The sequence below is a fragment of the Bidens hawaiensis genome, unplaced genomic scaffold (genome assembly GCF_021521415.1).
Source record: "Bidens hawaiensis isolate Kalapana, Puna unplaced genomic scaffold, B.hawaiensis_p1.1 tig00004020_1, whole genome shotgun sequence".
Classification (NCBI taxonomy): Eukaryota; Viridiplantae; Streptophyta; class Magnoliopsida; order Asterales; family Asteraceae; genus Bidens; species Bidens hawaiensis.
Window position 1 is genome coordinate 1,581,599 of NW_027491236.1, and position 23,855 is coordinate 1,605,453.

Genomic DNA, 23,855 nt, shown 5'->3' on the forward strand with positions numbered 1-23,855 from the left:
CCCGCGGCTGAACTGGGCAACTTCGCCTGCGACTGGGCAACTTCGCCTTCAAAGCGATAACTTCGCCTTCAAAGCTTAACTTCGCTTACGGCCAAGTTCGCCTAAATGGTAACTTCGCCTAAAGCTAAGTTCGCCTAAGGATTAACTTCGCCTAAAGCTAAGTTCGCCTAAGGATTAACTTCGCCTAAAGCTAAGTTCGCCTAAGGATTAACTTCGCCTAAAGCTAAGTTCGCCTAAGGTTTAACTTCGACCCCAGCCAGGGGCTCTGCCCCTTGGACCCTGCTAGGGGCTGCCGCCCCTAGACCCCGCAGCCAGGGGCGCTGCCCCCGGACCCCCGTTCGTTGTGGGTAGTAATTAAGACTAGAAAGATGATATGAGTAGTGATAGTTAATTGATATGTATACTTGTTATACAGTCAGCCGTGCACAACTGAAGAAAGGGATTACGATTAACGGTGAACGTAACCGTGTTCAGGTGAGTTCTAGCCCCATTTATGTGTTATGCTTTCGGGGCTGTGTGCATACTCGATATGTTTGTTAATACGCTTATCCTAAGAGATAAGTGTATGCCTTATGTGAATGATGTGATATGTATGAATGATTGCTTGATGGTATGTGAACGATCTTCGGATATTGCACGTACTGTCAGGTTGTAACGCTATGTATAAGGTAAGTATGATATGTATGCTTATGTGTATGAACGTAATAAAGTTAATAAAAGAAGAAAATGATGGTTGTATGGTTACGAAAAGGGTACCGAGCCCTAATAATACTCGAGGTATGATGTATGGTTGTATGGTAACGAAGAGGGAATCGAACCCTACTAATATTCGAGAACTAGGGAACCGAACCCTACTAATATTCGAGGAAAGAGGGACCAGACCCTTATAATATCTGTGATGTTAGGGACCAGACCCTTATAATATCTGTGATGTTAGGGACCAGACCCTTATAATATCTGTGAGGTTATAGGGCGAAAGGCTCTTTAAAACGTAGGATTATGTATGTAAAGAAAATATGAATGAAAGTATGAAAGTATGAATGAAAGTATGAATGAAGGTATGAATGAAAGTATGAAAGTATGAATGAAAGTATGAATGAAGGTATGAATGAAAGTATGAAAGTATGAATGAAAGTATGATTGAAAGAATATAAGTTTATGTGTATTGTATAGTGTATGATTAACTAGAACTCACTCAGCGTAGCTGACTTTTAGTATGCACGCAGGTGAGTAGGATGAGGCAGCTCACTTGAGGAGACACGTGGCACTGAATAAGAGGCTGGCATCGGAAGACTCAAGACGTTTAAGTTAAATGTTTCGATTATTTGGAAAGACAAAATGATGTTTTAAGACAAGACGTGTTTTGTTATGAAATGTTTTATGAAAGTTTTTATATTCCGCGAAAGTTTTAATGAACTCTGATTTGTACGAACTGTGTTTATGAGTAAATCCGACGCTAAAGTAGGGCTACCGGGTTCGGGGCCTTACATAAATCCATAAAACATAAAACATTAAACGACACAGTGTCTTCTTCATAGCGATGTCAGTCTTCCTCTTATTGCCACGTGTCCTCATCAAGCAACTTGTCTCATTCTACTTGCCTGCGTGCACACTAAAAGTCAGCTACGCTGAGTGAGTTCTAGTTAATTAACGTACATTACATCCACTTACTTACCAATACCGTCCGAAGATACGTATTGCTACTTACTCATTCGTCTATCATTCAATCATACGTACATACATACATTCATACTTTCATTCTAACAACATACCTCGGATACTATAAAGATCCGGTCCTCACTTACCTTGGATATTATAAGGGTCCAGTGCCCTACATACCTTGGAATTATAAGGATCTGGTGTCCTTCATACCTTGGATCTCCTCAGAGTCCAGTCCCTACTTACCTTGGATATTATAAGGGTCCAGTGCCCTACATACCTCGGTTATTATTAGGGCCCGGTGCCCTCTAACATACCATACCATTCTAACTTCATTTCATTTCCTTCTAATTCCTTCAATCATAACTAATATAACATTACGTGCATACTAATTAATCAATCCATAACGTTCACATTCATACACAAACATGTATCTAATATACACTTACCATTTAAGTTAAGTGTATAAATCTAAACACATCGTAGTATGTACACAGCCCCAAAAACATAACACATAAAAGGGGCTAGAACTCACCTGGATCCTGTTACGTTCACCGTTTATAGTAATGTCATTCCTGAGTTGTGCGCGGCTAACTGTTTAACACATATATTCATTAATTAACCATGTACTAACATAATTAATTAGATTTGTATTTATTAATCTAGCGTACTTGATAGGCTAGGCTCGTTTGTTTGGGCTAACGAATCAAACGGGATTACTTATATATATATATATATATATATATATATCTCCCCTTTATAATAATGTGTTTCTTTTCATTAATATATTATTATGTATGTATATACAATATATATATATATATTTATATACCTTTCTTTTAATTAAATATTATATTTCTCTGCTTTAACGGATTATTTATCTTAAAAATATATCGGTTTATACAGAGGTGACGAGGTTAGTTGGTTTGGTTCATCTTGGAATGGCCCAGTTCACATCGCATGGCCTGGGTCCATTAGAGTTGCATAAACCAAAAATGAGTTGTGAGAACCGGGACTCGAACCCATGACCTCCGGTTTCCATGCTCATGTCTTATCCACCCAGCAGCATATGTGTGTGTTTAATGTTTACCTTCCAAACCTTTTATACACACATTGGCTGCTCATCATGAGCTCCTTTCCTTTTCCTTTTTTTCTTTTCTTTCTCTTTTCCTTTCTTTTTCCTTCTTCTTTCTTCTTTGTTTACGAGAATTATTATTATTATTATTATTATTATTATTATTAATACTTTTATTAATTTATTTTTATTAATATCAACAACTAAAATATAAACTTGGTTAGATTCAAGCTTCAAATATTATATTCTAGGCTTGCAAAGAGCCAAACTCGTGTTAGATCTACAAGTCATGAACGAGCCGAATTTAACTAACGAGTTAAACGAATTCGACCCTCAAAGTTCACATTTTTTACGTCAAGTTTATATTTTTATTAACCTTTAGGCCCCGATCCATGATTCTACCAATTTTCATGGAGAACCGACACTAAATGAACCACCTTTACACTACAAACGTACCTCTAGCGAAATTCGTTTTAGAGCTTAATCTTGACACGAGCTAGATCTTGATTCTTCTTGTTGTTTGGACGCGAAAATCACTAAAACGACTTGGATCTCGTTCTCGGGTTTCAAAGTATGGAGTGTGTGTGTGTGGTAATAATGGAAAGGTAGGGAATTATGAGATCTAGGGTTTTAGGAAATGTTTAAGAGGTACTTATACCCTTACCTTATGGACCTTAGGCCCATTAATTCACTAAGTCCAAGTTTTATTTTTAAGTCCATATCCATTAAGCCTACCATCTCTCATTTTAATTTATTAATTATTATTATACGACGATTGAATAACAAACTTTATTTAAATATTTCTTTATCTATTATTTCAAAAAGTCGGACGTTACATGATTGGACGTACTAGCTAGCGTACGGAGACAGGTGTCGTCTGACGGTACAACGCTGGAGGCTTGTAATTGGTTTAAAGTGCAATTGTGGTCCTTATAGGAATCTTGGCCTGTCATGCGGTATTCTGTCTCCTATGTACGACATGTCTTCCGCTTAACTCGTTGATTTATGATATGCCAAGGCTTCCTACGTAAGTGATGTTATCATTCACCTCGCGAATGGCGTTATGTGTTTCGCGGTCAGTCGGCTTTGCCTTACCTCTGGAACTCATATTGCTCCGCGGATGGTATATGACCCTACTTTCCATGTTCCGCGATTAGTCGGCTGTTCCTTACTTTTGGAACTTGTGGCATTTTGTGGATGGTTTATGACCCTACCTCAACAAACATTAACTCATGAAATTGAAAAATTGACTCGTAATTGAAAACAACGAAAAGGAAAAACCATTGGTTTGGTTTTATGTTTTCGTAAATACAGAATTTTCGGTTCAATTTCGGTTTTGCCTATAATTAAAAGTGAACCGACTTTATGTATGTTCAGTTTTTTTAATGGTTAGTAATTTCAAATAGTATAAGCCAAAATTTTTAGCCTGAACGAATAATTGATTAATTATTACTTAACAAAAAGAAATAGCCCAAAGTTTTAGATTCATATTCATTTTTTTCCAGTTATAAAGTTTTGAGCTCAAATGGTAAAATCGAAAAAACGATAAACCCAAATGAAAACTAAAACCAAAATAACCTAAACCAAACGGTTTTCAAGAACCCAAAAACCGAATTTTTGGGTGTTAGTTTGGTTTTGAGTCTAAAATTGATCCAAATCAACTCATGGCACCCTACGTTAAGTTTTCTGTTAAATTTAGGTAAAAGTTCAAATTATCCCTCACCAATAAAATTATAAAACTTATACCAAAACGTCAAAAGACCTTACCAGGAAATCATGACCCCTTATGGTATTTAATATTTATTGTATTATGTGACCAATCACAAAATCCATAATGCGACCCAGCCCGGCCCTAAAATTCTAATTTTGGCTGTTAAAAAACTTAGCACCAAGAAAAATAAAATACCTGCTCGCCTTTGCGATACATATTACCATGTATAACATACAAGAGTATCATATAGTTAAGGTTACATGTTGTGAGTTTATAATGATGTTTTTTATCCCTTTTTTTATTCAAACATGTACAGTCAGGAAAAGTAAGAAAAATCAGTTTACTTTGTGAACACACATATATTTACATAACTCTAAAACTCCCTTCGCACTTGTTCGGTTTGAACTCGTCTGGTGGATCATCATCTTGTCTCAACGGGCTCGATCTCAGAATGATCATAAGAAGACATTGAAAACAGCGGGTCCGTTTGAACCGAGCTCGATCTCGCGTAAGTCTTTCATGGCTTTAAATCTCAAATCATCCGTGTAGCCACCTGCTTCTGGGTCTATATCCGGGACACATATTCGACCTTCAAGCATGCTCACCACCTCAGACATGATTGGTCGTATAGACGGTGAACCATTCGTGCACAAAAGTGCTACTTTGACCATGATTTCTGCTTCTTCTTTGTTGATATTTGACCCCAATTTCTCATCAAAGATCTCGTCGTAGTTTTTACTTTTTTGCAATTGGCAAGCCTGCAAAATATGTATATTCATCCTGAGTTATATTTAAGATCTAATGGGTCAAATGAGTAAACTTTATTTAAATAAAAACCGATAAAAGAAAATGGGTCAGAGTCATCCAAAGCTCTTTTGTTAACACCTAAAACCTTATAAAATAATCTTACCAAAAAATAGATTTGAAACAAATTCCAACTAACTGGTATTCATCCGATTTATGTTTAACATTCAATGTGTCAAATGAGTATTTATTTATATTAAATCAGTTCAAAGAAAACTGGCCAGGGTCATCTTTACTAAAAAAAGAATATTATTAAATCTGCCACAAAGTCAACCCGCCTAGCTCAGTTCAAATTTAGTGAGGTTTTAGATTATAAATAACTAAATCCATAATGTAGAGGAGCATATAAATCATTATAACTATTGCTTTCTTAAGTTAGCTTATAAGAAAGAGTTATCTAATACCCAATCTAGAAGACATATGCAATCGTCCCGGGGAATGTAACTCATGTTGTTCTTCCCGCTCACAATATCCAAAGCCAACACCCCGAAGCTGTAAACATCCGCTTTATCACTTAAGAAACCCCATAGCGCGTACTCAGGTGCCATATATCCACTGCAAATCAATAAACTTTTGTTAACATGGCATTTAGAGCACAAAAAATTCCATTTATATATAAATTATAAATGTATTGTGCTAGAATATATACAATGGTTGGCCATCAGGCCTATTAGCTAAGCCTATTAGGGTTCTTGGTTCTCAGTCTACATATAAGGACTACACATGTATATAGACTGAGAACCAAGGACCCTAACAGACTTAGCTAAGGGCCTGACAGCTAACCGTAATATAATATTCTAACACATTGAAATGTTATAGATATTATAAATTACATTGTGCCAGCAACACGAGTGCTAACATGAGTTTGGTCATCCTCATTCAGCCTCGCCAATCCAAAATCTGCTATTTTCGGGTTCAAGTCTTTGTCAAGAAGAACATTAGTAGCTTTGATGTCTCTATGCACAATTTTGAGCCTTGATTCTTCATGAAGAAAAGCTAAGCCTCTAGCAATGCCAAGACATATCTTAAACCGTGTTGGCCAATCCAACATCAATTCACTTTTATTTGAACCTACAAAATGAAACTTTATTGTAAGTAGCAACCTTATAAAAGAAAAGGTGTTTATGAGCATGTTATTGAAACACTCACCAAACAAAGCATTGGAAAGGCTATTATTTTCTAAGTACTCGTAGACGAACATTAGTTCGTCTCCTTCGATGCAACATCCATGAAGCTTCACAAGATTTGGGTGTTGTAAACAAGATATTACACCAACTTCATTCAAGAATTCGCGGTTCCCTTGTCTTGACTCTGATGAAAGCTGCTTCACTGCAACAACCGTTCCATCACTCAATGTACCCTGCAGCAAATATCACACAACTTCACAATCCATACATGTAGAGGTGTAAATGAGCCGAGTCGCTCGTGAGCTACTCGAGATCAGCTATCTAAAAGCTCGAATTCGAGCCAAGCTTAAATGTGATCGATCCTAATACTAAGCTTGTTAAATAAACGAGCCCAAGCTGGCTCGCAAGCCTAAACGAAAACCTACTATTTGTATACTTTTTTTTATTATATTAAAAATATATTTTTATAATAATAATAATTATTATATAAATGTGATAAAAAATAGATAAATAAGATGTATTATGTTATATATAGAAACAATAATTAAAATATATATACATAAAATAATTATAAATGTAAATAAATTAATTAATAAAATACAAATGAGCCTAGCTCAAGCTTTGGAAATAGAGCTTGAAACGAGCCGAGCTCGATCTTTCATAGGTTAAACGAGCAGAGCTCGAGCTAAAATGAGATCGGGATCGGCTTGGCTTGATACATGGAATTTGAACATGAGTAGAGGTGCAACCCAGGCCGATCCGCTAATGGTTTAAAGTTTAAACTCTAGTACCACTCGAAACGGGCCAAGTCAGGTTGGTTGACCCACAAACAATTTACTATCAATATTATTTTATATTTACCTAATCAATTATTGTGATCACTATTACAACACAATAAGTTCTTCAATAAAACGTTTTAGGAGGTTGCATGTATTTAAGTGCAGACACAATGTTAAATATAGATATTATAATATTAGCGTTTATTTGTGTTTGGTCCACGTGAGTTAGGTTAGTTTAGATTTGTTTCCGGTGAGTGGTTTCCTATATATTGAGGGTCCCCCCTCCTTTGTAAACACACAATTTCAGCCACAACAAGTGATTCATTCATAAGTAAATCGGTCTACTTCTAGTGTCTAATGAGTAATCATTTTCTTGCCAGATATAACCTTGTATACAGGGCCGAAACCTCCCTGTCCTATTTTATTTGCAGCACTGAAGTTGCGTGTGGCAGATTTTAATTGCTTTAACGAAAATGAGATTGTTCTCAACTCCAATCCTTGAAAATCTGTTCAACAAAAGCATAAAACAAGTGAAAATAAAACATACAATTTATAAATGCACCATCACATAGATTTATTATGTTTCAAAGACTAAAACAGTAAAAACACCCAAAAAATTGCACATAAATTAATGGAGCCTTCATACCTTTATCTTTCCTTTTATTATGTTTCAAAGAGCGTTTCCACCATATAACTGCCAACACTAACAATACCAAACATGATACTCCAACTGCAATACCAACATAACCAATTTTCTTCTTTTTTCCACCAGCTGAACAAGTTTTGAAATCTGCCCACAAAGAGTTTGTCAAATATAATAATACATCACAAAAATGTAAAAATAAAGATATGAATACTTACAAGGCTCGACAGAAACAGCAGACACGAGAGGCCCATAAACTCCTCGTTTAGGAAACCGAGTTGTCCCTTTACCAGCCCAATAAAACCGTATCTCTAAAATATTATTCGTCACACTTACATTAAATGGAATTACCACTGAATTTCCCATTCCTCCAGATTCATCTTCAATGTTAAAATTCTTCTTAACAAGTCGCCCCTGTTACATAAATGATACAAAATCAGTTAGTATTCAATGCACACACTTATTCAACGTTTATGCAACTAACCCTTTGTGTAAATATCTTTATCACCTGAATAAAAATATCAAAAATTCGTCTGCCAAGACTTCTATAAGTAGTATCATTAGTGAACTGTAATTCAGCAAAGTGTAGTTTAACAGCATATTCACCATTTTCCAGACAATGGGCAAAGTAAACAAGTGAAAGAGGAGATAAGCATGCGGTTGCATAAACAGAAGACGATAAGTTTGTTGATGTTGTAATGTATCGTGTGTTTTGGAAAATATTGTCATCCATGAAGTCCCCAGTGCTACTTAATCCCCAATTATTATTATTATTGTTTATGTATAATCGAGATGCACCACCATCGACATGTGCATCTCCTTCATAAACAATATTCTTATTATTTTCTTTAACTCTCGCGCCATCTCCACCACTATTAATATGCATGGAACACCCATCTGTCAAGCACATCAAAATATGCATTAAAAATAATTTACTTTAATGGGGAGGGTTAACGTACAAATGAAATTAACGTGCTAAATATGAGAATCAAGTAGAGTAATTACATATACAAGTAGAGTAATTATGTAATTACACTATAGAGTAATTACGTAATTACTCTATGATGTAATTACATAATTACTCTACTTGTATATATAATTACTCTACTTGATTATCACGTTTAGCATGTTAATTTCATTTGTATTTGATCCAAACCCTACTTTAATACTCTAAATCTTTTAACAAAAAAGACATAGGAGGTTGTATGCGTTAAAATTAGTTTGGTGACTTTCAACTAATTTGATCAATTTAATCAGGTCAGTCTTTAGTTAAAAATTTGTTTGACCCTTTTGAGATATCTATTCATATGTATACGGGTCTAAATTCCCTCCTCTAACATCAGAGCAGGCTTGTAAACCAACCGAACGAACACGGACAGGGCATGTTCGTGTTCATTCGTTCAGCTTTAACCGAACAAACGATCGAACACGAACTAAACAAATGGGGTTTCTTGTTCATGTTCATTTATTAAGATTATGACTTATGAGCGTGATGGTGTTCGTTTATGTTCGTTAACAGTATAAATGCACGGTTCACGAACATAAATGAACTCCTGATGACCGAACACCAATTAAAAGTAAGCATGAACATTAATATGGGGGGTCTGAAAAGTTAATAAAGCTAGACAAATCTGTAATGGGTGATATGTTAATTTCACAAAACTAGACTAAATTGTAATCATCCTCAAATATTAAACAAAATATATAAGCAAGCGAACTTAAAGAAACGTCGACTAACAAGCATAAATGAACGTAAACGAACGAGCGTTCACAAACATAAATGAACAAATAAGACACGTGTCCATACTTTCTTCATGCTTATTAAATAAATGAACACAAGCAAACTTTTCGCTGAACGGTTCACTTGGGGGTGCAAACAAGCCGAGCCGAGCCCGAGCTCGACCAGGCTCGAGCTTGGCTCGTTTAACTTACACAGAGCTCGAGCTTGAGCTCGGCTTGTTTCGAGCTGTATTTCCAAAGCTCGAGCTCTGCTCGTGAGTAGATTTTCAAGCTCGGGCTCGGCTCGTTTACCATTTTATAAATTATTGTTTAAATAAATAATTATTTTTATATAATTTTTTGTATAAAATAATATTATTTATTTATTTATTTTTTTTTATAACATTATATATATATATATATATATATATATTAATTATGAAATATATATTTTAAAAAAACATATAAATGACAGGCTCGTTTAGGCTCGCAAGCCGGCTCGAGCTCGTTTATTAAGCGAGCTTAGTTTTAGGCTCGAGTTCGGGCTCGGGCTCGATTAAGCTCGGCTCGATCAAGCTTTTTAACGAGCCGATCTTGAGTAGCTCGGCTCGTTTGCACCCCTAGGTTCACTGAACGTTCGATTCGTATACAGGCATGTACAAGGGCATAATAATTTGGGGAAATCAATATTCACATAGCATAAGTATCAAAAAATAAGTAAATACTTGGAAATAACATCAGTGTACGTTTAAAGATGTAAATACTTACATCTTGGACACTTGATATGCTCTGTGCAGGCCACTATGTCCTGTCTGTTAATAACATTAATGTATAAGCAATAGACATTTAAAATAGATATTATCTTCCTTATATGAGTAAAAATTAAAACTAGGCGCGTTAAGATTTTAAATAAACAAAAAACTGTCTTACACTGAGTTCCCTGTTGATGAGCTTTTAAACAAGTTAATGTATGTATTCCTGAAAGAATTAGAAAAAAGAATTAGTATTGGTATTGGCAAATACAAAGGTAACAAGAAAACCATACATACGTGTTTTGTTTGCACGCAGGTCGATCAGGTCCTTGCCATGTAAAGTTGTTGTATGACAGGTCACTGTATTAAAAAGGGTCACATATGGTTGATCATCAGCACTTGTTATCCATTTTCTATAAACTTTATATATGACTACAAAACTTTAAATATAAGATCCATGAATAAACTTACATACCAGCTCCATTTAGCAAAATTGAGTCAGGTATGTCTCCACTTAGCATGTTACTAGTTAAAAACCTATTTAAAGAAACATCACGTTATAGTTAATCCATAACTAACCAATAATAATTAAAATGGATTAATAATCACACGTACACAAACCTCAAACTCCTCCCGATAATGTCTGGGGATATTCCACCAACTAACCTGTTAAAACTTACATCCCTGTCCAATTACAGTTAAAGTGATGTCATTACATGTACCAACAAACAAAAATTGGTGTTTGTATACTTAGTTACTTACAATGTTTCCAGTTCTCGGATCATCCAAACATAAGCAGGTAATTCACCTGTTATGTTGCAATTTCTTAAAACCCTAAATTAAAGAACAAAATTTTGTCATTTTGTATGTCTTAAAATAAAACTCATAAGAACATGAATTTTGTACATACAGTCTTATTAATCCACTAGCATTGTTAAATGGAGGAAATCTTTGTGCTGGTCCCGGCATGTCACTAATCCTCCTGCAAAACATGAACAGATGACAGAATCAGTTTGACCGTAAAACAAATAGATTAATAGTAAAGGTTAACTAGCTATGAATATTAAAAGAGATTCTTCACTCACAAGTCAGTTAAACCCTCAAGAAGAGATATATTTGAAGGGATCGGGCCCTCGAGTCCACTTGCAACCATTTCACTTCAGAAAGAACAAACAAAGAATAAAATCAATGGAATGAATGCCTGCCGTAACGTTTATATTAGTGTTGTAGTGCAATTAAATGATATAAATGAAAAATAATATTACAGTCGAGAAAGTTGTCTCCCGTTCTGTATAAAATCAGGTATGGGCCCACTGAAGTTGTTATCATTTACCCTACTGTATTGCAAAAGAAAGACAATGGATCCTTTCTTGGAATAAGAGAATAACATGTAAGCTATAATGCAAACAATTTACAAATTTGTTAAGTTTCATAGTTCACCAAGGGCTGCAGGCAATGTCCCCGTGAACTGGTTTGAGGACAAGATCCTGAAATAAACAAACTTAGTTAGGAATTTGGAAAGGAAAAAAAAACATAATGGAGAAAACATGTCATCAAAAGATTAATAAATCTTACAATGATTTCAAATTAAATAATCTCCCAAGTTGAGAAGGAACGGTTCCTGAAAGATAGTTTGCTTCAAGATGCCTGATTATAAAGTTTACTTAAACCACTGTTTATTTGTCTAAATAGCTTCACATTAAATATACAATATAATCAAGATGACATACAGCTTTGTGAGAGTGGTAATATTCCCTAATTCAGGTGGAATTTTCCCGGTTAATCGATTGCCAAGAACAGAACTGCATCATGGTCAGTGCATTGTTACTCGTACAGAAAAAAAATTCAGAGAAAAAAATTAATAAAAATCTCACATTTCTTGTAATTGTGTCATGCCCCATTCTGGTGGAATTGTGCCATTTAAGTAATTGTAAGCAAAGTCGCTGTAATTAAGAGTTGAGATTAATTGACTTTAATAATGCAGCGTTATCAAGATAAAGCATGAGCTTACATTGATTGAGATAAGGAAGCTTCATCAGTTCGGGTGAAAGAACACCAGGAAGACTGTAAAACTTCATCGTGCTGCATAGATTTAAAATATTAACAACTATAATTAACAATGTATATGTAACATAGACTAGGAAATGAGTATTATACATCCTTACGACATGACAGTCGGTATTGTTGTTGATGTTGCAATCACATCCAGTACTAGCATTAACTTCTTGAGTTAGCTTTGGCACTTGAGAAAGAAGATCAAGATTGCAAGTGTCACCATTGAACCTCCAATTGGTTGCACCCATTGTTGTAAGAATATTATTAACAGTTATCACTGGATCAAATCAAATGAAGAAGAATTTTGTAAGTATGGTTCGGTGTTGTAAAAAACGTGATTAGTCACCGATTAATCGCTAATTGGTATGCCAGTGATTCGATTTCGCCTAATTGGACCAACAAATCAGTAGTCGGTCAAAATTGGTCAAACTTCGGCCAAAATCTTTAAAATATTTGAAACATAATACTTGTTAATCCAATTCGATTAATAAGTTTAAAAAACTATAGAAAAATTTTTAAAAATTTAAAGATTTTCTGTGCGTGTGTATAATTTTGAAAAACTATGCATAAAATTCCAATCCGATCAATCCCTATTAATCACTAGTCGGTGGCTCACCACCCGACTAGCGCCTAGAGAGTTCTACAACACTGGTATGGTTTAAAGTGTGCATCATGCAACGTTTGCTTCAATGTTTATTCCAAACAGTAAAGCTAACAGCTGTCATAAATCTATTAGATAATATTGCATATCATACGTTTATTATACGTTTTATTACAATGACGGAACTTGAATCGTCACCTTTGAAAAAACAAACATTTATCGGACACTTTGATACCGCCAAGTTAAATGTCCTTTAGTGGCAATTTTAACAAATTAACTTATGAAATACCCTTTAACTTCTAACTAAAAAAAATATTAATCCAATGAGAAATGCCATGTATTCCACCTAGCTCATCATAACCATTTTCTTGCGCCAAGGTGTAGCATATCATAACCATTTGTATGCTAGAAAACCATTAAGTTGTAGTAGATCCATGTTACATAAGATTAAGATTCATGCTCTTACTTATATTAGGTGTGCAATACACCTACACCTACATTAAAAGACGCATGTAAAGGAATTTAAATATAGCAAATAAGACAACAGTTTTAGAAAAAAAAACAAAAATAATTGAACATTGTTATAGTTAAAATAATCTTTATTTTTCAATGCTACAACATTTGGGAGTCAATCAGATGTATTGTTAAGATAACAATGATTACAAATTTGATTAATCTCTTGTTTTAATAATGATCAAGATTATGTAACTTGCATTGTTGGTTGTTTATTAAAAATTATTTTATATCACATACATGTTACAATCCCTACAAACTACACTCGAATGATCACATGCAAATATTAAGTGCTACAAGATCCAGGTTAAAAATTACGATATGAAAATGTTAAGAGATCTAAAATCAATAAACTAAATAACAATAAAAGGATTTCTATAAACATAAGGATGCTGCTATAGCAACCATGATGTTATCCTAAGTTTTTTTTTTAAAAAACAAGAAATTTAAATAAAAAAGTTTTAGAGCGGTTTTTGAATTTCAAATTTATTATAGTCTTGTAGACAAAGCTTACTATTTTAAGAAAGTATTTCCAATGATTTATCATTTCAATTAATAATATGCAAACCATCATAAACCGTCTTGAAAGGGCTCAGGAGTTCAGGACAAAACCAAAGGGAAATTAGCATCCTCACTTTTGTAAAAACGAAAGTAAACGTAGGAAATGAAAAGGTCAAACACACATTATTTTAACTTGTAAACATGACCTAAATCTATGAAAAAATAATGCATGACTACCATTCATGTTTACGTGAGGGCTTGGTGATATGCGAAGTCTTACAAACCTCTTCATAACGGGACACGAGTTGAACTATATGCAAGGCCGGCTGGAGGGTGGCGACGGTTGGACCGTCGGTCGGGGCACGTAATTTTTAGGGGCCAAAATTTTTTGTATCTATATTTTTTATATATACATTTAAAAATATAAAACTTATAAAATATGAATTGCTCTTTACCATATTATAATTATTGGGTCCGAAATTATTTTTTATCCATAATCCATTTAATTAAGTTTAAATTATTGGGCCCAAACTAAAATAAAAACTAAAAAAATTAAATAAAAACCCGATGCACAATAAAAGAAATAGCGGTCGATTGAAATTTCCTTTTGGTTCATTTCTTCTTTGCGAATGCTGAACAAATAACCCAGCCGACCATCACTGTTGGTTCGTTGTTAACCACCAGGCTCCTTCACGGTTGACCAAGCTAGCCACCAAGGATCAAGCTATTTTTTTTTCCAATGTTAGGACTTAGGAGAGTTTCACGAAACATTAGTTAATCGTTAATTATTACGGTATTTGATTTTAATAATATATTTTTCTATGTTTATTGTTATAACATTAAGCCTCGTTTAAAAAAATTAGCTTATATATTTCGTTACTCGTTAAGGCTATGGGCCTTTTTTTTCCGTCTCGGCCGAGATATTTAAATCCTTGGAGACGGCCCTGACTATATGCATGACGAGTGGTTAAAGAATTAATAATTACACCAAACCTGTTGGTAATCAAGATTCTCATGCACGACATAAGCATCCGTTGTTTTATATTGACGCATTAACCCGACCGTGAGAATCCTTCGCACCCTTCTCACATTAAGCCTCCATTGCATTGGGGGAATTACAAGTATCCTGTTTACAACAATCTCATTACATATATACCTAATCCAAAACCTAAATTACACATATCCACTTCCTAATAAAAATGACATGTAATGACAATAATACCTTTCTCAAATTATGAAACATCAAAACCGATAGATAACCATCGATCGACTGAAACCTAACATCATATGTTGAAATATATACATAGTTTAATTCAATGTCAAACACGTGGTTCATACATTTGTTCTCTTATTATTTGCATTCTTGTTTACGTGATGATGGAATGATGCTCCGCTGTTGAGATCGTGAAAGGAGTTATGCTATTGGGCATGAAGCCGTGTCACACCCCGACCAATGAATGCGGAAACGTCGAGGCGCGACATGATTGCTCATTGCACAATGACACTATAAAGTTACAATATTTAAACAACTCATTTAAATCCATATCATTATAAATAACACAACAATTGTTCATACAAAATGCCAAATAGATAGATAAACAAATAACTTGTTCTTTTATTTTCTAATATCCTAAAGCCAAGATAATAAGTTTCTTCAAGTAATCTAATCAAACTAACATCAAACCTGTAACATTGCATAAAATAGAGTTTGTCAACACGAAGGTTGGTGAGCAATTTTCATAGTTTTGGACAATAAGTATATAGTATGAAATCCACAACTAGTATATGAAAACAATAAATAATAGCAACAATTTAGATAATAAAACCGTCAATAAGAATACATTGACGTAATACATTGACGACAATAATGAAATCGTCAATAAGAATACATTGACGACACCTTTCTATATGGGGATACCATATATACTCGAAATCAACGTATGATCATACTTTGATGAGGCTACCCGCCTTAGCATTCAAGAGGCTACCCGCCTTAGCATTCAAGAATTTGTACATAATCATGTAAAGCATATAACACCAAATCGAGCATTTATTTAAGTAAACATATACAATACGTGTTGTGGTTTAAGACTCAAGTATAAATCATTTGAATTTGAATAAGTATGCAATGCCACCCCTAAAACGAAAGATGGAAAACGGGGGATGAAAAAGTACTCACATTAACAAGTAACTTGAAAGATAGTGTCGTGAATAATCGGAGAGATCGGTTTAACGAGCAAGACCTATATTAAACGGGTCTTGTGTTAGTAGGTAGTCTTGGAAGGGTTTAAAATAAAATACATGACAAATAAAGTAAATAAATAAAGTTTAGGATTTAAAATGTAAATATTTGAGAAATTAAAGAAACGAGTTTTGTAAAATAAGTTTACTCGAAACCGGGTCTCGGTATTCTATTCATTAGTTTTTTTCTTTTTTTACTCAACCTATGTTAAGTAATAAATGTGGGTTAAAATGCGATATTGCAAAACCTTTGGTTATAAGAATACCAAAACGAGGTTTAAACGAGTGTTCGGGTTTGTCGGTTCGAGACTTGATAATTGACCAAGCTCACAGTTAACTTCCCAAAATAATAAATGTTATGAGATAACTCAATAAAATCAAAATAGACTTAACCAAGTATGTAGTTCTATTGTGAAGAACCTTAACGTTCGTTAAGCGAGTATACGACCTTGTCGGTTCGAACTTGTTATAAGAACAAGTTGGTTACCGACATGCCAAGTATGTTTAGAAATTAACTAAAATTGATTTAAAATATAATCTTGAAGAAAAATATGAGTTTTGGTGGCTAAAAACACACTTGTGTGTCTTAAGCGAGTGAACTCGGTTTAGTTCGGTTTTTTGGTTCGGTCCTTGACTCGGAATAAGATCGAGGATGATTACCACATACCCAATTACCATGGAACTTGTAAAATAACTTATAAATAATAATACTCAAGTTTTACATTCAAAAAGTTAACAATAAAGCTTTTAAACAAAAGTTCGGTTTTTGGTTCGGTCCTTGACTCGGAATAAGACCGAGGATGGTTACCACATACCCAATTACCATGGAACTTGTAAAATAACTTATAAATAATAATACTCAAGTTTTACATTCAAAAAGTTAACAATAATGCTTTTAAATAAAAGTTCGGTTTTTGGTTCGGTTCTCAACTCGGGATGAAACCGAGGCTAGTCACCACATACCCAATACCATGGAACTTGACAAATATGAACAATAAACTAAAATATGTAGAAGTTAAGCAAGTATAACAAGTTATATGGTTAGATTTGTTAAATATATAAACAAGGACTACAAAGTCCTCCATGTAACCTTGCCTTACTAGACCGACATTTCAACCGGCCGAGACCAGAGAAATGAAAGACCGAAGGTAAACAAGGAGTGTATATTATATATATGTTGTAACATCAAGCTTTAAGTATTGAGAAGTTAGTTAAAATGAAAGATTAGCTTATGAAGAACAAACTTATAATTCAAGAATTTGAGAGAGAAATGAAGAAATGAGCAAACACAAATGAAGAATATAGGTGTGTATATATAGGGTAAGTTGAATGGGTCTTTCATAAAGGGTATTTCATGAAAATGGGTTGGTTATAGACCCAAGAAAGCACAAACTACAAATGGGTCATTCAAGTCTCTATTTTGGTAGTTTTAGTCCATGGAGTTCGTTTTGAGAGTTTTCGGGGAATTTTAAGAACCGAAAAGCGTGTTTTTTTTTATCCAACAACTATAAAACAAATATTTAACATTCAATTCATCATTTTGATAATATCGAAAGGTTCGGGATACAAAACGGGTCGGGTTTACATTAAGAATACAAGTATAAAATAACCTGAAATTGACAAATGTCACAAGCCGGGAGCAGCCAAGACCAAGGATTTAATGTTTGACTAGATTTACAAATCTTAAAAAGTTGAGGGACTAGTTATGTTAATACTTAAACTTGGAAGCCTTAATGAACATTGTTTGACGTTCTATTGTCAAATGAACGTTAACGAAGAAACTAGCACACACCCCTCAATCACGTGAAAGGACTTTCTTCTACCTAGACTCTCTCTTCTCAAACGACCACTTGGGAATGACTTTGTTGCTATAAAGGTGTGCCTTTCATATCAAAGGGCATTAACAACAATCAACAATGCAGTATCTAGTTTCCTTGTTGTTAGGGTGTCATCCCCTTTGTCTTCTTCAATTTATAATTTGTAAGAATTTGTGTTTAGCTTGATTATTGAAAATAAAAAGCATTTAATTATCTGTTTTTGACATCATCGGCTATATGCAAACTAATGCAAATCAAAAGGAAAATCGTTAGATGACGAAAACATATGCAATTTCAAGGCTTCTTATCCTTTCAATATTCACCAATGATGTACAGCGCTTTCACTCACCTTCAACGACATTGAATGTGTATACAGTATGTACTATACGAAGATAATACACCTTCAGAGAATCCAGTCATTGCCGATCTGGTATCCTCTGTGGCCCCATTCCCCATTCTGGCATCAACTTTCTCAACTTTAACAAAATAAAAAAATTGATAATTTGTTACTTTTCACTAGAAAAAAAAAGATACATGTCATTCATCTAATTTTGTAAGTTAGACTTATGAAATTGTCCCTTGTATTTACACATTTTTCTTAAACAAGTAACTCCTTTATAAGAAACCTTTTATAAAAACAAAATAAATTAAGGGTCCTACCAGGGACACCCCACACCCTACCAATACGCCCCGTATAGAGCAATAATAACAAATAATAAATTAAAAATATATATATATAAGAGGCGGCGTATAGGGCTATACGCCCATTCTGATAATAAGACAAAAAAACATAATAAGATAATATTGATGGTTTTTTCTAGAAAAACCAACCAATATGCGCCGTATAGAGCTTATACGAGACGTATTTGTGGGGTGTTTTAGCAAAAGGGGTAGGCTGTAGAAAACCGTAAATTAAACTAGCTTGGCTTAAAAGAAAATATGTTTATTCATAAAAAAGAATAATATAAAATGACCCTTAAACCCTAATATAACCAACCCTTGAACCTCTTGCAGCATCACTCCTTCTTCTTGTCCCGTATATCGTTACCGCAGCCACCGCCGTTTCTCCGGCTGCTCAGGTTGATTCTTTTATTATTTCATATTTACGTTTTCTGTTCAATTTGTACCCAAACCCTAAAACTAGGGTTCGTGTATTCCTCATTCTTTCGAGTTATTTTCGTTTTGTGAAGTAAATTACTAAATTCGAACTCTGTTTATGCTAATTAGGGTTTTGTTTTACTGTAGCTTCAATGGTATAAAAGGCAAAAAGTCCCAGAAGAAATCAACCAAAAAGAAGCAAGTCAAAGAGCTTCCTACTTTTAACAAGAAGAAGAAAGTTGAAGTCTTGAGTGAGTCTGATTCGGAAGATGAAAACTTTGAAGAACAGAAGAGTCTTGATGGTGATGAAGGAGGAGATTCCGGGTCCGATTTGTTGTCTGACGGAGACGATGCGTTCGCAGGCGATTTTTTACAAGGCAGTGGTGATGATGAAGGTAGTTTTGCATATTGCATTGACTGTTATGTTATTGAATTATTATTATATTAGTATTGTAGTTTAAGGTTGTTTTTGGTTGGTTGTATTTGTTAACAGAAATGGGGTCCGGTTCGCAATCAGATTTGGATTCTGATGATACTGATATCGAGCGGAAAGCTAAGAAGATTGATGAAGCAAAAAAGAAAGAAGATGAAGATGCTTTAGATGAAATACGGCTTAATATTAAAGAAGCGCCCGATGAGTTTAGATTGCCGACGCAGGAGGTATTGCTGCTATCTGTATTAGATTTTCATGTATTCATGCTTAATAATTGTTGACTTTTGTGTTTTCGCGTTTGTGAGCTGTTTATGCAGGAACTTGAAGCGGAAGCACGTGGCCCCCCTGATCTTACCGGTCTCCAACAAAGAATAAAAGAAAGTGAGTCTTACTTTGTGGTCATGTTATGCAAACAATATTCTTTTTCCATGTTTGTTTTTTCATTTTTTGAATTACAATGTTCAGTTGTTCGGATTCTTTCAAATTTTACATCTTTGAGGCAAAAGGGAGCAACACGAAAGCAATACATAGAGCAACTTAAGATGGATTTGGAATCATATTATGGATACAATGAGTTTCTTATGTCTTCGCTTGCTAAGGTAATTTGTGTACTATGTGAATATGTATGTCTTTATGAATCATAATGGTTTTAATTTTGTGTTTTGTGTAGATGTTTCCACCTGTTGAACTTATGGAACTAATTGAAGCTCTTGAAAAGCCTCGACCAATTACCCTTCGTACCAACACATTAAAGGTGATAACTAATTGTATTATTTTAGCTTCTTTTTTGGTTTTTGAGCTATTATACTCACGGGCTGACCGGATGATGTAGACACAAAGACGTGACTTAGCTGGTGTCTTGTTGAACAGAGGTATCAATTTGGACCCGTTAAGCAAGTGGTCAAAGGTAAGGACTACTCCTACTCATTTGACTTTATATTGTTCTTTGATGTTTTATTAATTGTGTTTGTTTCAATGTAATACAGGTTGGTTTAGTTGTTTATGATCATCAAGTGCCATACGGTGCAACCCCAGAGTATATGGCTGGCCGTTACATGGTAGTAATTTTATATTTTGTTTCTTTTTTATTCTCAAGTTTTTGTTAATTCATTTCTTTCTATCTTTCTGCTTTTGTTTACAGGTGCAAAGTGCAAGCTCGTTTCTACCTGTAATGGCACTCGCTCCTCAGGAGAAGGAACGCATTGTTGACATGGCGTATGTATCTACTATAATTGCATCTTTATATCTGTCTTGAACTTTTTAATATTATTCTATTATCTCTATATCCAATTTAAATGATGGTTTTTCACTTGTAGGGCGTCACCTGGTGGTAAAACGACTTACCTTGCAGCTCTTATGAAAAACACTGGTAAGTTCTTGCTATACAGTTTTATCAAGTTAATCGTTTTCTTTTATTTGACACATTGTAACACACATATTATTATTAGGTATAATATATGCTAATGAGATGAAAGAGCAGAGGCTTAGTAAACTAACATCAAATCTACAACGATTGGGTGTTACAAACACTGTAGTATGCAGCTATGATGGAAGAGAGGTTAGTCTTTATAACTTTTACATGATCTTGCGGTGCGCGCATATAATGTATATATGTGTGAACCCTCGGGTGGGCAAAAGTAAAATTGCACTAATTTTGACGTTATTTTACTAATCTCGTGAAAATAACGTTAAAAGTGGCGGAAGGTTAATCAGGCATCATGTGGTGGCGTTGATAGCCGAAAGACAAGGGCACATGCACCGATCAGCCGGTGTCCCGATGATTGAGTGCTATGTGCCTTATGTCCAAGGCTTGATGCAAAACTACTATCGAGCCGGGGGTCTCACCGGAAGCAGCCTCTCTATCCCTATGGGATAGAGGTAAGGCTGTCTACATCTTACCCTCCTCAGACCCTACCATAGCATTGCTATTGGTGGGATATACTGAGTACGATGATGATGATGATGATGAACTTTTACATGATCTTTATTGTTTTAAAGCCTTAACTTTTAAGTGGTCTGATTTATTTGTCTGTAATTCTACTTTAGCTGCCGAAAGTTTTGGGACACAACACAGTAGATAGGGTTTTGTTAGATGCTCCTTGCAGTGGTACCGGGGTGAGGATTTTTATGTTTTCTTGTTCTAATTTTGTGCCTGGTTTTTTATTTTCACTTCGATAAAAAGGTTTTTGATGTTGCAGGTTATATCTAAAGATGAGTCCGTGAAAACCTCAAAAAGTGCTGTCGATGTACAGAACTGTTCACGTCTCCAGAAGGTACTTGCATCCTTTTTATTAATCAAATTTATTAGCTTTCAGGTTAGACATGTGTTATAGATTTATAGAGTTATAAAAGTAGTTATAATCGGGCTTCGTTTTTTTTATTTGCAGGAACTAATACTTGCAGCAATTGATATGGTGGATGCAAACTCCAAATCAGGTGGTTATGTGGTATACTCCACTTGCTCTATGATGGTTATTGAGGTAAGGATGCTTATTATTATTATTATTGTTGTTGTTGGTGGTGGTAGTGGTGTTGTTACTACTATTTTTATGATCATTTATAATTATTTCTTTTGCAGAATGAAGATGTTATAGATTATGCACTCAAGAAGAGGGATGTGAAACTTGTGCCATGCGGATTAGACTTCGGTCGCCCAGGGTACATAACTAGCATTCTTTTCTCACACTTAAAAAAAAAACTTTTGTAAATGCATCAAGGAAGGTGTGTTTTGTTTATGTATGTAGGTTTGTACGTTTTAGAGAAAGTCGATTTCATCCTTCGTTGGAAAAGACTAGACGTTTTTATCCTCATGTTCATAACATGGATGGATTTTTTGTGGCAAAGGTATTCGTGTGTTTCAATAGGAAATCGCAAGTTAATTACAGGTGGCATATTATGTGGTCAAGTTAATAAGTTGTGTTAATGTTACTTTTAATTTCATTTTTTTAGTTGGAAGAAAATGAGTAATGCCAAGGCAGCTCCAGCAACGGCACAGGTGGCGGAAGATGGTGATGCCGAGACCGAACCTAGCGTCATAGAGGTCCCTGCGAAGCAAAATAAAGTTGTGGCTAAAAAGGGGGAGAATAAGCGCCCACAAAATGATAATAATAAAAATAAAGATAATGCTTCTCTTAAGAGAAAGAAAGAAGAAAAGCCTCATGAGAAGAGGAAGAAATACAAACCTCCTCCAAGAGAAGAGATCTCAAGAGCCAGGTTGGTACCATCGTGTTCAGGATTCCGGTCTTTTTTAGTTTATGACTGTAATTTACTCCTAGTAACACAATGGCGTGTCTTTGTAATTTGCAGGGAAGAGAAAAGACAAGCTATGAGAGAAGCCAAGAAGAAAGGCAAACGTGCGGTTTAACACTCTGCGCTATGTTCACATTGTGGCATACATTGGATGGTCATGTTTCAAAAAGCCGATTTAAGACTTATAGGTTTTGTTTGTTGCCATCCAGGCACGGCTTTCTTGTTGTTCAATGTTCATTGGTTTTTATCCTATAAATTTTGTTTTTTCGGTTTTCTAGTTATTTCTCTTAGGGGCATACTCTGTTGACTTAAAAGGAAGTTATTAAAATTTGATATGAAATATTTATTAAATTGGTTACCCAATGTTTTATAATTTTTATGAAGTTATATAATTTAGTCAAGACATTTAATATTTCACTCGTCTAATATAATTTAATCAAGACATTAATATCTCACTCTTCTAATAGGTTATTCAAAAGAGTTAATATCAATAGATTCTAATTTTAGTTTTTTTCTTAAATGTTTGGCTAATTTAAGTTTTGAAGTTTACTTTACTAAAAGATGAATATGATGCTGCGTAATGAAGGGCTCTGATAGAGACAATGCTTTTTTTAAAAAGGTTGGTTCAAACCTGGACAAGAGAGTAGTTTAAAATTATTATTAAGAGTAGCAACAGTCCAAAATTATCATTAAGAGTAGCAACAGTTAAACCTGGCCGCGAGCCGTTTAAGGGCCGTCTTAGTATTTTTGTTCCTTCACTATACCTAACTCGTTCAAAATGTCTGATCTCTCTTAAATTTTCTTACATATTAAGGGGTACTAGTATAATACCACGGTAGTTGTAATGGTACCTCTCCGATTGAAAGAAACTTACATACACGAATCCGAAAGCTCTACTTGAACAAGGTAACACATTGTGCCATCGTGTAAAGCTTCATGTCTCGTGATTATCTTTATGATTATGGGGTTTATACTAACCTAGATATACTACATTATGCTTAACCTAGGTGCCTAATATCAGGAGGCTTGTTAAATATAAACTTTCAAGGTGAGACATTCGAGTTTGCACAACTCATAT

The 23,855-nt window shown here is 34.6% G+C and overlaps 1 protein-coding gene and 1 pseudogene across 2 annotated transcripts; one reads left to right on the top strand and one right to left on the bottom strand.

Moving 5' to 3' along the window:
- Positions 1-4,900: 4,900 nt before the first annotated feature.
- Positions 4,901-12,572, bottom strand: LOC143625037 (putative leucine-rich repeat receptor-like serine/threonine-protein kinase At3g14840; annotated as a pseudogene). The gene is made up of 23 exons (XR_013152207.1): positions 12,435-12,572; positions 12,281-12,351; positions 12,144-12,212; positions 12,000-12,071; positions 11,845-11,916; positions 11,685-11,756; positions 11,535-11,606; positions 11,355-11,426; positions 11,180-11,251; positions 11,032-11,103; positions 10,885-10,953; positions 10,741-10,806; positions 10,567-10,629; positions 10,448-10,495; positions 10,286-10,329; positions 8,307-8,695; positions 8,017-8,212; positions 7,802-7,945; positions 7,543-7,661; positions 6,399-6,609; positions 6,083-6,320; positions 5,654-5,804; positions 4,901-5,203 (listed from the first exon to the last, which is right to left on the bottom strand). The product of XR_013152207.1 is annotated as a putative leucine-rich repeat receptor-like serine/threonine-protein kinase At3g14840 (transcript).
- A 6,641-nt stretch (positions 12,573-19,213) lies between these two features.
- LOC143625038 (26S rRNA (cytosine-C(5))-methyltransferase NOP2B-like) lies at positions 19,214-23,135 on the top strand. Its single transcript, XM_077095502.1, has 17 exons — positions 19,214-19,490; positions 19,589-19,755; positions 19,846-19,909; positions 19,994-20,127; positions 20,199-20,282; positions 20,361-20,435; positions 20,515-20,586; positions 20,670-20,743; positions 20,845-20,897; positions 20,977-21,086; positions 21,575-21,643; positions 21,727-21,801; positions 21,916-22,008; positions 22,107-22,186; positions 22,273-22,378; positions 22,485-22,741; positions 22,835-23,135. Exons 1-17 carry the CDS (start codon positions 19,214-19,216, stop codon positions 22,890-22,892), a joined length of 1,848 nt encoding a protein of 615 aa, XP_076951617.1. The 3' UTR covers positions 22,893-23,135.
- Positions 23,136-23,855: the final 720 nt, after the last annotated feature.